At 33.7% G+C, this 15,025-nt stretch overlaps 2 protein-coding genes across 2 annotated transcripts; one reads left to right on the top strand and one right to left on the bottom strand.

The window, feature by feature from the left end:
- Window positions 1-4,966: 4,966 nt before the first annotated feature.
- LOC139890913 (QWRF motif-containing protein 2-like) lies at window positions 4,967-10,586 on the top strand. The gene is made up of 6 exons (XM_071873837.1): window positions 4,967-6,784; window positions 8,834-8,953; window positions 9,052-9,165; window positions 9,277-9,366; window positions 10,006-10,113; window positions 10,217-10,586. The coding sequence occupies exons 1-6, from the start codon at window positions 5,396-5,398 to the stop codon at window positions 10,277-10,279; spliced, it is 1,884 nt and encodes a 627-aa protein (XP_071729938.1). The 5' UTR covers window positions 4,967-5,395; the 3' UTR covers window positions 10,280-10,586.
- A 121-nt stretch (window positions 10,587-10,707) lies between these two features.
- LOC139890912 (phototropic-responsive NPH3 family protein NPY2-like) lies at window positions 10,708-14,506 on the bottom strand. Its single transcript, XM_071873836.1, has 5 exons — window positions 14,475-14,506; window positions 13,643-14,200; window positions 12,970-13,039; window positions 11,461-12,633; window positions 10,708-11,334 (listed from the first exon to the last, which is right to left on the bottom strand). The coding sequence occupies exons 2-5, from the start codon at window positions 13,702-13,704 to the stop codon at window positions 10,819-10,821; spliced, it is 1,821 nt and encodes a 606-aa protein (XP_071729937.1). The 5' UTR covers window positions 13,705-14,200; window positions 14,475-14,506; the 3' UTR covers window positions 10,708-10,818.
- Between the last annotated feature and the right edge of the window lie 519 nt (window positions 14,507-15,025).

Raw genomic sequence — 15,025 nt, 5'->3', positions numbered from 1 at the left:
AAAATGCATGTATTCTCATCCCGAAATATTTAAAGTTTAAAAGTGGGACTATATACTCACTTTTGTCTTGAATATAATAACACGACTTGGTCTCCGATTGATATCACGAACCTAACCATATGTAATATATCAATATATTTTCTTTTTAAGAAATAAACGTTTCATATATATACTTTTAATACTTTTAATATTTTCTTGGTCCGTAGTTAGCAGTCCAATGTTAGTAATCCTCAATTAGTTGCTTAATAAAATAAATAAAGACCCAATCGTATTCATATTGATCGGAATTAATCTTGACCCACGGTACCGTGTTGTCAAATGACGTGTTGCGTACATAAAGTACCGGTGTTGTCAAATGACGTGTTGCGTACGTACATGAGGTCTTATGATTAATCTTCTCGTGTTGTTTACGGGTGGTCCTGAAATATATAAAATTAAATCATGAGTAAATATATATGAAATATCATATTAATTAGGAAAGATATGATTTATTTAATTTTTCTCCAATTATTTTCGTTGTTAAACAAGCTTTGGACACCCGATCTTATTTTAGTCGTAGTTTCTTCGTTACAACTCCGTTTTTGTTGATTCAACTTGCCATCTCCTTGGATCGAGTCAAAATTTAAGAATATGAACTGTAAATATCATGGTTTATATTCGGAATCACAGGTTATAGTCCAAACTCTAGGTGAATCTTATGAAAGTAATCATTTTTGTTACAAAAACATCATTTAATGTTTTTCTAAAAATACTTATACTTTGAATTAAACCATGAAATTTTTATGTGTTAACATATTTATAAGAAATATCATTTTACCAGAACATGAACTTCTAATTCAAAGTTCAAGATGGTTTTTAATTATCCAACCCAAAACAGCCCCCGGTTACACTCCGATGACATAGATTCAGTTTTAAGATATTCTTTGTAAAAACAAGTTGTATCTTGTTAAGTTAACATATCATTATGATATATTACAGGTCTTGAAGTGTTTTAAAAGTTAAGTTAGAAGAATCTATTTAGTTTGCGAACAAGTTTGAAATCATTCAAACTATGTTCTTGTTGTTAAAATTTTATATCTCAAAATAAGATAGCTATATAAATTTGAATCGAAAAAGATTTTTAACAAAGTTACTACCTCAAGTTACTTGGACAAGATTGCTGTAAAAGATGAGTAAAATCCTAGAACCAAAAGAGTGGTGAAGTTGGATTAAAAGGTTGGTAGTAAACTTATAAATTTGGAAGGATTTTTGAAGTGTTTTTGGAAGGATTTTCTTATGGTATTTAAGTGTTGTTTTTATGGCTAGATCTTCATGGATACTAGCTGAATGGTTATGGGTTCCTTATGACTTGTAAGTAGGTGTTTTTAGAGAGTAATTTGGAAGTGAGATGATGAGCTAAAAATGAAATGATGGAGAGCCTTTAAAAACATGAATGGTAAAAACAAGGACAAATTTTTATGTTGTAATCTTGTGAAATTAGTCAACAAACTTCCAAATTCCAATTACCTTATACATAAGGCAATAACATGGCTGATTAAAAAGGTTGATTTGATGTGTATATACCAATAGTAAATACATCTAGAAGATGGGTATGATACGGGTACCTATACCCTAGGTGTACGTATAGAAATCTTTGAGAAAACGGAACGAGGATTCAAATATAGCTATCTTTTGTAAATATACTTATATTGTTTTATGTATGTAAGCCCTTTAAAAGTGATAAAATACATATCTATACAATGCATGTATAAATATTATAGGTTATAAGTATTTATTTCGAAAAACGTTACGTATAGTTATCATTTTGAAAACTTAAGTTAGTAGTTTCAAAATATACTTATAACTCATTGTTATTAATACACAATGGGATGTTAAAACATTCTTAGATCATGTTGAATATATATAAATACATATATATACACAAACGTATAATTATCGTATGTTATATAGTTCGTGATATCATCGGTCAAATTGGACGGTCAAACGTTGTGTAAAACTCTTTTCAAAAACATAAATCTCAACAATTTAGATTGCTTATCATGTTGGTAAGGTTTAATTTATGTAAATATTAATCTTATAAGTGTAAAACGATCGGAAAAATCCGGGTCGTTACATAGAGTTCCTAAGAGTGTGTTTTTTTTTTGTTAGAGAAAGATGGTTGTAAGAATGAATTGAAAAACCAAGGTGATGGTGATACTTATAGGACAGTCTGGTTGTTGAGGGAACAAGGACAAATTATTGTGTTGAATTTTTGAGTAATAATGTATGCTAGCTTACAAATAAGATTCCCTCTTATCTAGGGCAGATCTAAAGCTGATAAGGATATTGATTTGATGTGCTAGCTTACAAATAAGATTCCCTCTTATCTAGGGCAGATCTAAAGCTGATAAGGATATTGATTTGATGTGTATTTACCAATAGTAAATACGTATGGATGATGGGTATGATACGGTAAAAGAAGCTCAAAACCGGGCTTTTATTTTGGCTCTGCCCCTTGGACCCCGCCAGGGGTTGCCACCCCTTGGACCCCGCTTATCGGGGGCGCTGCCCCCGAACCCCCTGCATAATCAAGATAAGTTCAAACAAGTGTGCACTCCACACTTCCCCAAACTTGTTCGATATTTATCAAGATTATTTTGGTTACAAATTAATCCCATTACACTTAAATCATATTGGTGACATAAATCACAACACATTATAGATTGTAAGTATATATGTCAAAGAACGTTACATATAGTTATCGTTTTGAAAACTTAAGTTAGTGGTCTCAAAGTATACTTATAACTCATTATTGTTAGTTCACAATGAAATGTTAAACCATCCTTAAATCATGTTAAATATGTATAGATATGTACATATACATAATCGTATAATTATCGTGTGTTATATAGTTCGTGATATCATCGGTCAAATTGGACGGTCAAACGTTGTGTAAAACTCTTTTCAAAAATATAAGTCTCAACAGTTTGGATTGCTTATCATGTTGGTAAGGTTTAATTTATGTAAATATTAATCTCATAAGTATAGAACGATCGGAAAATTCCGGGTCGTTACAATTGAAGTTAGTATTATTATATGTGAAAATATTTTCAAATATAAAATGTTCACTTTTTATTTAGTGTACATGACCCATAAAAATGACAGAACCACCATACAAACATACTTATTATAATCACATAATAAACTTTCTTATATCATGAAATGAATGACTTAACTTTAATTTGTTTTATTTATCACTTATACGTAGAGACATCCGATCCGATCCATTTATAATGGATATGGATGATGCAGATGGACGATTAACGGATATGAATATGGTTGATCTAAATATTTCGTGAATTGGATATTGATGACATTTTATCATCCACAAATATATATTCATTATCACCCAAAATACATCTATATATATATATATATATATATATATATATATATATATATATATATATATATATATATATATATATATATATATATATATATATATATACATACATATAGTAACAATTTAATAACTGTGACTATTACAACTCTTATTTGCGTTATAAATATAAGAATTTGTAGGTTATATGTATGTATGTATGTATGTATGTATGTATGTATGTATGTATGTATGTATGTATGTATATATATATATACATATATATATATATACATATAACCTATAACAATATTCAAAGTTACATATTTAAATTATATTATAATGCATTTTGCCCAATTAAATTCATAATCGACGATAAATTACAATCAAAACATGTGTAACAAATTACAAACATAAAGATTTAATATTTACATTTTGTTATAATCTATAGGGATGGCGCCCGCGGGCAACGGGTACGGGTTCTATATACCCGTGACCCGCCCGTCGGGTTATTTTTTTACTCGTTGAGACCCGTTACCCGCCCGCGGGTAAAACATTTTCGCCCATGCCCGTGACCCGCGGATACCCGTGACCCGCGGGTAATAATAATATACAACTTCGTTAATTATTTTATAGAAAAATTAGGTAATTTTATTAATTATAAACAATATGTGCAATTAACATGTGTAAAATGACTTGAAAGTCGAGTTTTTTTACTTATATGTAATATTATATTTTTAATCATTGTTGCATTACAAGTAAATCCCTTTTAAATTAATAATTGTATGTATAAATTCGCGGATAAATTACAAAAAGTCTCATGAATTAGCAGATCGGGTTTTACCCGCGGCGGGTAGTATGCACCCGCGACCCGCCCGCGACCCGTTGACGGGTATACTTTTTTACCCGTACCCGTGCCCGCGGGTGGAATTTTATAATTTTACCCGCCCGTGGCGGGTAGAATTTTATAATTTTACCCGCCCGTCACGGATTGGGTACCCGCGGGTCGCGGGTTTTTTCTCGCCCATTGCCATCCCTTATTAATCTATACTAAATAAATAAAATTTTGGTTAGATTACATTTAATTTAATATCCAACGGATTTCTATTAACCCGCTTAAATTATCGAATATGAATATGAACGGATGAAATGAAATTAAATGGATATAGATATGGATATGGATATGGAAACAAAACTTAAATGGATATGGATGTTGATATAACATTATCCGATCCATATTTGATCCATTGTTATCGTTACTTGTACGTATATATTTATGCTATCAAGTTTAAATAAATTTCATATGTTATTGCGTAAACTAATTGTACTAATTTCAATTTTTTAAAATTTTTTTTGTATGTTTAATCTAAACCTTTTAAATAATACATTTAGAACCTAACATCACTTAGAAAACAATCCCAAACACCATCCAAAAGGCCCCTCCTAGTCCACAAACATTAATTTGTTAGCTTAAACTATTTTTTAATGAAAGTTTAATATTACAAAAATATATGTGAAACGGACAGGGTATCATATTTTATTTGGGGACAATTAAGGAAAAAATTAATTTTGTTTAACGTAAGATTTTCTCCAACTTTTACACCTCCCAAAACACACATACACCATTACCCTCTTCCCCACACCGGCCCACCCAACTCATTCACACACAACACACACTCAACTGTGTGTATTGTTTCCATCACTTTTGCCCAAATCTCACCACTCCCCCTTCCCCTCTTCCAAAAAGCTTCCCTGAATCTTGAAACCCCATCACTGTACTATTGTTACAACTGTTCATCTGGGTTCGCCAAATCAACACCCAAAATTCAACAAAGTTACCCAATTTTAGGTCCCCATGGTGTTTCTAGATCTTTATGTTAATATGTTTTCGAAACCCATGAATAAAAATTGCAATTTTATTGATCGTTTGTTTGGGTTCAATTCAACAATGTGAGGTAAGTTTTCAATTTTTCAAGATTTTGTTGGGGTCTTTTTAAGTTTGTGTAATTACCCTTTTCATAGATTAATAGATAGATGATGGTGGCTGCAACTTCTGAAACAACTAACCAAACAAGACCCCCATTATTACCTTCTGAGAAAGATAATAGTAATAAATCATCAACAACAAGACCTAAATTAAGACAAGTTTCTTCAAGATATTTATCTCCTTCACCATCAACTTCAAATTCAAATTCAACATCAAATTTATCATCTTTACCCACACCCACCTCTTCTAGAAGGTTCCCATCTCCTTTGGTTTCAAGAAACACAACAACTCCGGCTGCAAAACGGTCAGTTTCTGCTGACCGCCGGCGATCTACTAGACCGGATCTTAGTTTGAAACCCAACAATGCTGCTAGTGGTGGTGACGTGTCAGCAGCTACTAAAATTTTGGTTACATCTACAAGAAGTTTATCAGTTTCATTTCAAGGTTCAGCCTTCTCATTACCAATTAGTAAAACAAAAGAAACACCACAGTCCCCTAATTTGAGTAGTGTGAGAAAAGGTACCCCTGAAAGGAAAAGATTTGGTACTCCTGTAAGGGGTAAGATTGATTATGGTGCAGGTGATCATGGTGAGAATACTAAACCGGTTGATCAGCATCGGTGGCCTGCACGAACCCGGCAATCGAATCAAACGGTTTTGTCAAAAAGTTTGAGTTTAGATGTTGGGGTTGAGAAAAGTAACATAATTGGATCGGGTAATGTGATTAAAGCTTTACACCAGTCTATGAATTTGGATAGCAGAAGGTCATCAATTGATGGTGGTAGATTGAGTCTTGATTTGGGTAATTGTGTAATTCAACAGAATCCAAATGGGAATTCGGTTAATGATTCGTGTATGGTGCAATCTGATCTTACTTCGGATACGGATAGTGTGTCTTCGGGTAGCACATCCGGGGTGCAAGAAGGTTTCGGGTCAAACCGGTTACATGGTGGTCCAAGAGGGATGGTGGGGTCGGCTAAGTTTTGGCAAGAAACGAATAGTAGAATGAGGAGATTGCAAGACCCTGGTGCACCATTTTCAACTAGTCCTGGTTCAAAGCTAGTGACCCCATCCAAAATGGCTCTTGCCAAGAAATTTTCGAGTGATAGTCCGTTATCTTCACCAAGAACCATGGCTTCACCTAACAGAATGAGACCCGCATCACCGAGTAAGTTTATGACATCATCAGGGGTGTTTTCGCCATCACGTGGAATGGTTAGTCCTAGAAGGAATTCGGTTTCAGGAACCATTAGTACTAGTTTTAATGAGACCCCTTCGGTACTTAGTTTTGCTGTTGATGTTAAAAGAGGGAAGGTTGGCGAGAATCGAATTGTTGATGCACATTTGTTGAGGCTTTTTTATAACCGACAATTGCAGTGGCGGTTTGTTAATGCTGCAACTGAAGACACATTGTTGAAGCAAAGACATAATTCAGAGGTATGCTTAATTATCGTTTTATGTTAAGTTGCGATACTCATATGCTTTTTTTTGTTATATGAAATGACATTATTTTATTGTGCTGTTTAGTCACAACTCATAATTGCTTTGAGGGATTACAAATTCTTAACTATGTATTTGTAGTTGGAGTCGGAGAGATTAGGGTAGAGTTCATGGCCGTGTACATGTATGGTTAAAAGAAGGATTAAAGTGGCATTGATGATCTTATATCCCTCTTTAGAGTTAGCCTATATGTTTTGTGAGAAGTTAGATCCAATTAATGGTATGTATCCTTAAAATTAGAAAGAAAAGTTGTACACGGAACTAATTCAGGGAAAGTATACGTAGGGTGTTAATGCGATTTGCTACAATGTGAGATAAGTATGGTATATTGTGTAATTAATCTATTCTTGCCATAGTTGCATACTTGTATTCTCATTTTTTATGTAAAAGGGTGACAAGGATCTTATGTTTTCTATTCATTTTATGGTTCACGATGACATACCACATGTTTTGGATATGCGAACGGGACCTGATGTCTTGGCGAGCCTTTTTGTAGTCTCTTATAAAATCTAAAAGATACTACATAGTAATTTTCGTTGTTGCTAACGTTGATAGCGACAGATCAACTATTTTTGAGTGTTGGTTGGCCTCAAGCTCATCTCTGAGTGTTATATTATGAAGTGACGCTTTATCGATAATAACGAATTTGACCAATATCCTAAGAAAATAAATGGAAGTGTTTAGGCACGGTTTTGTTTCTTGTAGATGCTTATTCAGTGAATCTTTGTATGTGAGTTCTAAGAATCTAAGATTGATTATGTAATTCTGATTGCTATTGTCATCTGCAATAAAACAGGTTAGATATTATTTGAATGTAATTAGCTCTTTGAGTATTTGGGCAATTTTTATTTATGTTTATTATCAAAGAACATATACATAAAATGACCAAAACGAGCAATCTTGTCAAGAGTTTCGTGCCTAACCTCTATAGTAGTATATCCTCACTCATCTCCTTCATTCCTATGCAATATGCTCTAGGTTTGAGCAACTATGGAAAATAGGTTTTTTGCTATGCTATAAATTTGGATTGAGCCCTCTGCTTACTAGAAAATTATATACATAGGAATATATAGGATTGAGCCCTCTGTTGTTTGTATAGTTATGCTCTTGAAATATAGTTCTCTTATATTATCTTCATACTTGCATGTTTTTTATTTTTGTCTGCTCGAACACATATGTTTTTGTTAGACTATATGTTATATGTTATCTATTTTATAACTATGCGTTATATATATGGCATAACGTGTGTACGTCTATATCTGGTTCTAAATATTTTTTGGTGCTTGCTTTATTGATGCACATTATAATTTATTTGTTCATATCTATTAGGCTTGTATATCTTCCCTGGTATTCATCGATTTTTATTTCCATACTTATCTTTTAGGCTTGCATATCTTCCCTCTTCCAAGCATCATTGTAAAAGTACCCCGATTAGTCGGGAGTTTGAAGTAGTCCGACTGATCTTTAACTAGTCTCCGACTTGCCGATTTATTCGGTCAAAGTTGTCAAAAGTTCAATTTAGTCGGTCAGAGTTAGATTTATTATTTCAAACTCTGATTTATTCCGTCAAAGTCGGTCATTAACAGTCACACTAAAAGTTGGTCAAAGTCAGACTAGTCCCCAACTAGCGACTTTTACAACCTTGCTTCCAACATCGCTATATGTTCTATCTTTTATTCTGGGTTATTTAAAGAAATCGTTGACATAGTTATTGGTGAAAATTAATAACCATTGAAGCTTTTATTATGGGTCATTAGCTAAAATTTTCAAGACCATTGATGCTAAATTGACACCCACTTAAAGTATTAGATTCTGCATCGAATGATATTTCTATGTGGGGCTAGATTGATCAAAATAAGTTATGTTTTCCACATACTTAGATCTATTCTCATTTATAGTCATATTGCCAATCGCAGTTTATATTGCATTGTATTATAAAATTAAACATATCTGACTTGATGAGTTTAATGTTTGCGTTGTGTTCAGAAAAATCTGTGGAATGCATGGATAACAATCTCCGATTTACGTGACTCGGTCACCAAAAAGCGACACAGGCTTCAGTTACTGAGACAAAAACTCAAGTTAGCTGCTATTCTGAAGGAACAAGTAAGTTATATTCATCGAAAACAATCTGTTATTAAATTTTCTTTTAATGTAAGTTAAGTTATATTATTATTACGTTATTATATTATTTACGAATGTAGATAGCTTTTTTGGAAGAGTGGGCTTGTTTAGATAAAGACCATTCTATATCGTTGCTTGGAGCAATTGAAGCTTTAAAAGCTAGCACTCTTCGTCTTCCAGTCGGTGGAGCAATCGTACGTTATCTTACCATTTTTTTTCCTTCTTACTATTTTTGACTTGTCAAAATGTTTTTTTTTTTCTTTCCTCAAAGGATTACGTTGTTGTTGAACTGTTGATCTCGTCAGGCTGACCTCCAAAGTATGAAAGATGTTATCGGTTCAGCAGTTGATGTCATGCAGGCGGTGTGTTCGTCAACATGCACACTCGGTGTGAAGGTAATTTTTACTTTCTTATGTTATTAAAGCATTAATTGAACGAGTTCTGGTCTCTACAGTTTAGCTTAAAAACGCGTTTTTAGTAAATTGATGTATTAATAATATTGAATTATTGATTAATCAATGCGCGTCAATCAACCTCTAAATGGCAAGTTACCTTATTATAACTCCCTCTTGTCCAAAATAAGTGTCCACCTTACTATTTAGATCTGTACCAAAATAATTGTCCATCTGCACAAAATAACTATTAAATATCATTAAACACTCTAATTTACCTTCATTTATTACTCTAAGTTACTCATTTTTTTAAATAAATTCAGTCAAACTTACCGTCAATACAAGGGCAATCTGACATTTCCATGCATATCTTAAATCCAGCAAAATTTTCTACATGACACTCTGTTTGGGACGGAGGGGGAGTACAACTCTAAACAACCAATACACATCCAACAACTAAATTTCACATGTTTGACTACTTTTGTTTATTTGATTCTGACTGCTTAAAAGTTCTACGGTTTCCCTGTTCGGGTTACCCGGGAGGGCGGGCAATCCAACCCCATACTCTACTGCACGTAGTCAAGTTATACCTCTTGGGCCGTTTCCAACCCTTCCCTGACATTGGGCAGTTATGTTTTTTAGGTGGAGGAAGTGAATTCGAAGGTAAACGAGCTTGCTAATGTCTGTGCAAAAGAGCAAGCTTTGCTTAGGTTATGCAACGGCTTATTGTCAACCTTAGCAGCCCTCAAGGTAAATAAAGAAACTTGTACATTGTTGCAGTTTCCATGTATGTTTGTTTTTCTGATCTCTCTTTTTATTTTATAATTTTTTCTTTTCTGAACCAATCTAACAGGTCAAAGATTGTAGTTTGAGAACCCATATGTTACAACTGATAACGCCAAATGTGTTCAACTGATCTAATATTCAAGAAATGCTAACATTACATCAAGTGAAGAATGAAGTTTCCGGAGGTAATAAAGTAGGTGACTTTTTGGCTTGTGACTTTTGGGTATTTTTTTCTTTATTTTGGGGAGTTTGTTTTAATATTCTTGTAGCGAAATTTGCAAGGGAAAAAAAAATGTAGTTTGTGTCTAACTAGTCTAGGTTTTTAACAGTGATTGTAAATATATAGGATGTATAATTGGTTAATTGCACTTATTTTAATTCTCTTTATATAATTTGGCAAAGTTTGAACATTGAGCATAATGAGAGTTTATGCTTGTTCAGGCTGTAAGTTGTTGCTATTGAATGATACCATTTTTGTACTACCAATTCCCTCAAGTTGCATTCAATATATTGCATAAAGTATGAAACTTTACACTTAGATTTCAAGATAATGTTTGATTTCATTTGGGTTCATACATTTATACCCAATATACCTAAGTGATCATTACACAATTTGATAATAAACCTACCAACAAGACTATTAAGATCTGGTCTAGTAGATCAAGATACTTAAGACACCGAATATCGGCCTTTTCTTGAAGGTGTCGATTTACCTTCATCAGGATTAGGAGAACCAAGACTTTCGGATGAATCCGACCCACTATTCTCTTTAATCCCACCTTTACTTGACCAAATCTTTGAAAATATTTTTAGCCCTTTGACTCTAGGTACCAAAGGCTTATCCGAAACAGTGCTCTTAGGGCCATGGTGTCTCATTCTTAAGGCGGCAAGCTCCTCCTTCAAAGCCTTGAGTTCCTCAGCGGTTGCAACACCGTCCCAATCATCTTCTTGATGAGTTGCAGGTTTTGCGTTATTGAGTGCTTTCATCGATTTGGGAAGATCAGGTGTGCTGCTACCGGATGACGTGGCAGCTCTAGCTTGCTCAAAGAAGAGAACTTGAACAACAACGCGCATCGGAAGCCTCTCGTTTTGAACGGCGTGCGCACATGCATCTACCGAAAGCTTCTTGCAGTCCATCAGCCTGCATATTCTCTTCCTTTCACTCTTACTAATCCCAGGATGTGTCTGCATCAAATATCAAAAAATTCATTAGCAAATCACTATCATTAGTATGTAGAAACAAGTATAATGAGTGCAACTAGATGTGACAATATGGGCGGGTCGGACAATGGTCCAAAATAAAACTTTTACCTTGAGATACATATCGATGGCTCGATATAGCCCATCGTGAGAAGGTCTAGAAAAACCCGACACCATCTCCGCCAGATCAACAAACGACCCAAACGGCAGATTCGGATCTTTTGATATTTCGGCCAAGTATCCATCGACCAATTTCGCCACCATTAACTTCGAAGCAGCCGATAAAATACATCCATTTGTTCTTCCTGTTTCATGGATACCATCTTCAAATTCACCAATTTCATCTTGAACAATGAACTCCTTAACAATTTCATGAACTACGTTCACATCATAAACCACACCCTGTATCTCATCATCTTCTTTATTAACTTCAATCAAAAGATCTTTCACAGTTGCTTCTTCTAACTGTTGACCAATCCTTTTAACCAACTCCCGTTTCAACGTTTCACCCGAATCAACCAACATTGCAATTTTCAACAACTTTAACAAAAAATCACACGAAACACAACCTTTCTCTAACGGTAACAACCAAACAATTATGTCAACTACAGACCGAGCTTTCACGATATCACCACTGTGCACAATCCCCTTGTTTAAACCCGGCAATCGTCTTAAAGCAAAAGCCTTTAACGCCTCGCCAATAACTTCATTACATACAAAACCTTTACTTTTAATGCTTACAAGAACTTGTTTATATAAACCGATTTCCAGCTCAGCTAAATCCTCAACCCACCAATCTTTTGGAACCATTCGGCTTCTAATCGCTCCGTTTACCTCATCTGTAATTTCGTTTTCTTCATGCAGTTTTTTACGGTTATAAGTATAAGACCAGTCAACTTTCGAGACATCAACCGATGCTTTTGAAGCTATGGAGTTAATGCAAAGGTTGACTAGCTTTGGTTCTTCAGATAAAGATTGCATATATTTTGTACTCTGAAGGACAATAATTGAATCTTTCCAGCTTTTGAAGATACTCGAGTTGAGGAAAACGCTGATTTTGTAAACGAGATTTCCCTTATCGATCGTTTCATACATTTCGAGGTAGTCAGCAGCGTAATATGTTGAGACAACATTGTACGCGTTTAAGGTTACTGTCATACCGTAACAGAACTTAGCACATATTTCAAACGCTGAAGAACCACCGGGGATTTCATGGATGTCAACCTCTTCGTTTGTGCTTCCGACTAGTTTTTGTAAACGGCCACTTTTCGACAAAAGTGGAAACTGAAAAACAAACAAATGTTCTCCGTTAAAGATAGCCCAGTGGTTGGGGCCCTGACTTCCTTGCAACAGGTCTCAGGTTCGAATCCTGTGTAGGACGAATATTTAGTGGTGACCAGGGATGGGGTGGAAACAGCCAGGTAGTAATACTGCTGGACTGCATACATCAAGGGTCAGATGACTCGACCTCTCGGGTAGCCCAAACAGGGAAAACCTTCTACCTTTTACCTTTTTTTTCCCCTACCTTATTCGTTATAGGGTACCAGATTGTTAGAAACTTTTACATGTTTTTTTTCTTTACATAATATGATACGATTTTATCTGTTTAAATTAGCATACCTTGTGTAGATAGAACTTAGAATCTCCTACATTGATGACGACATCCGTTGCCAACTCAGAATTTACAATCCTGCATAACATATGTATTTTTTGTTGATCATTAATTAATCAATAGTCCAAAAGAAACTTTACACTTGTACGTAAATATCGATCCTTTTATTCGTTCCCGCTTTGTTACACCAAAACCTTGATGTTTTGAGCAATCTGTCACAAGATGCTTGCATACAATTCTTATTTCTTGGACAGAATCAAATAAACTCATTTTCCATTAAAATCACAAAACAGTTTCATTTTTTTGGTCCAAATTATATGATCTTGTGAGGAGACATGTAGATCCATCCTTAATCTTGTTTAAAGGGTGTGATTCAATTCAAAGACAAAGTCATGAAATTTTAAATTTTGTTTTTTTATACATGAAATATATATAAATAAATAATCATGAAACCATAGGTGGACTATGGTCAACCTTATTTCTCAATAGTTCCAAACAGTAGGGAAATGGGTCCTAACTCATATGAAGTATAGTAAAACAGTAACAAAGATTGTACTAACATCTACAATCATGACCCAAATGATAATAATAAAAAAATGTTACTATCAACCAAAATAATAATAATAATAATAATAATAATAATAAGAAGAAGAAGAAGAAAAAGGCAAAATGAAATATTACCAGACATTGTTGTCATCAGTCTGAAATGAATCAGGTTTGGATCCAAGTTTCATAAACTTCATCTTCAAACACCTTCTAACTTTCCACTTAATTAATCAACTTGAAAACACACTAATCATATCCCAAAATAACTTGAAATAAGGTCCAACTTTTGTGTTGAGAAAAAGTGAAAGAAGAAATAAGATCTTAGAAATGGGTATGAATATATAGTTGTTTTGAAAGAATCTTGACACAACTATGTTTGTGTGTGAAAAGATATATTAAGTTTAAAGAGAGACTGAAATAAATTATATAATTAAATATATTAATAATTAATACTAATAAATATATATATTTGTGAAGGTGATGAATGAAGACGGTGTATCCTGGTTAAGCGGCAAAGCCCACGGTGCACGGTCAGCTCAGGAGACAAAGCCAACAGTAATTCACACTCTTCCACACTTGTTTATTCTTTCTTTCTTTCACACAAAACTCAAATCTGACTCAACCATATTTATTTCAAATTAAAAATTAACTAAAATAAAATCTTCAAGTTTCAACTTCAGATTGGAATAAAACCTGCAAAATGGAAAGAATAGCATCTTGGTATCAGTTGAAATATAACCCACCTAAACTTTATAAAACAATTAGTCAAACAGCATCTTTTACTCTGTTTTTTACATAAATATTAAGTACTTAAAAAGACTTGAAATTTGAAGCTAAATCTTGGTAATCAAAATCAAAGATTTAATCTTGCATGAAACCCATTTTAAATCAGGGATTTTTAGACAAAACCCATGTTTTTTTTATTTTTATTTTTTTGTGTGAACCGAAACAAAACCAAGATTTTTACCTATTTTGGTTGCATGAGGATGTAGGCAACTTCAATTTAGTATAAGCAAGGGATGTTCACAAATGGTATTCCTATATATAGATAAAAGATATATAGATATATAAAACACACATAAGTAAGTATGGGTGGTGGTGAAAAGGGGTAAAATGCCAAAACTGATAGAATGAAAGGCTTTTGCAGGAAGAAACAGAGCACTCAACATGCACAAATTTTAAGTTAACATAAATGGACCCATCAACAATGAAACCAGATAAATAAGGGAATAACAAAAATATGCAAAAGTGACAACATCCCCCTTTATTATAATGAAAAGACATAAACACCCTTTGAATGAATGCAATAAGTGATTTTTCCCTTTTTCATCCATATCTGATTTTTCTACTAAAAATAACATAAAACCAATTTGAACCACCACCCAACTTATTCTGCCTGCTTCAATGTTTGCCCAGTTTTGTAAACATCCCCTTAAAGCACGCTAAGTCAATAAGCTCACCCCAACACACATGATGATAAGAAATCATTATTTCTTGAAAATAAATTTCCTTTCATTA

The sequence above is a fragment of the Rutidosis leptorrhynchoides genome, chromosome 2, assembly GCF_046630445.1.
Source record: "Rutidosis leptorrhynchoides isolate AG116_Rl617_1_P2 chromosome 2, CSIRO_AGI_Rlap_v1, whole genome shotgun sequence".
Classification (NCBI taxonomy): domain Eukaryota; kingdom Viridiplantae; phylum Streptophyta; class Magnoliopsida; order Asterales; family Asteraceae; genus Rutidosis; species Rutidosis leptorrhynchoides.
Note: the sequence above shows the minus strand (reverse complement) of the source record. Positions and strands in the feature narration are given on the sequence as shown.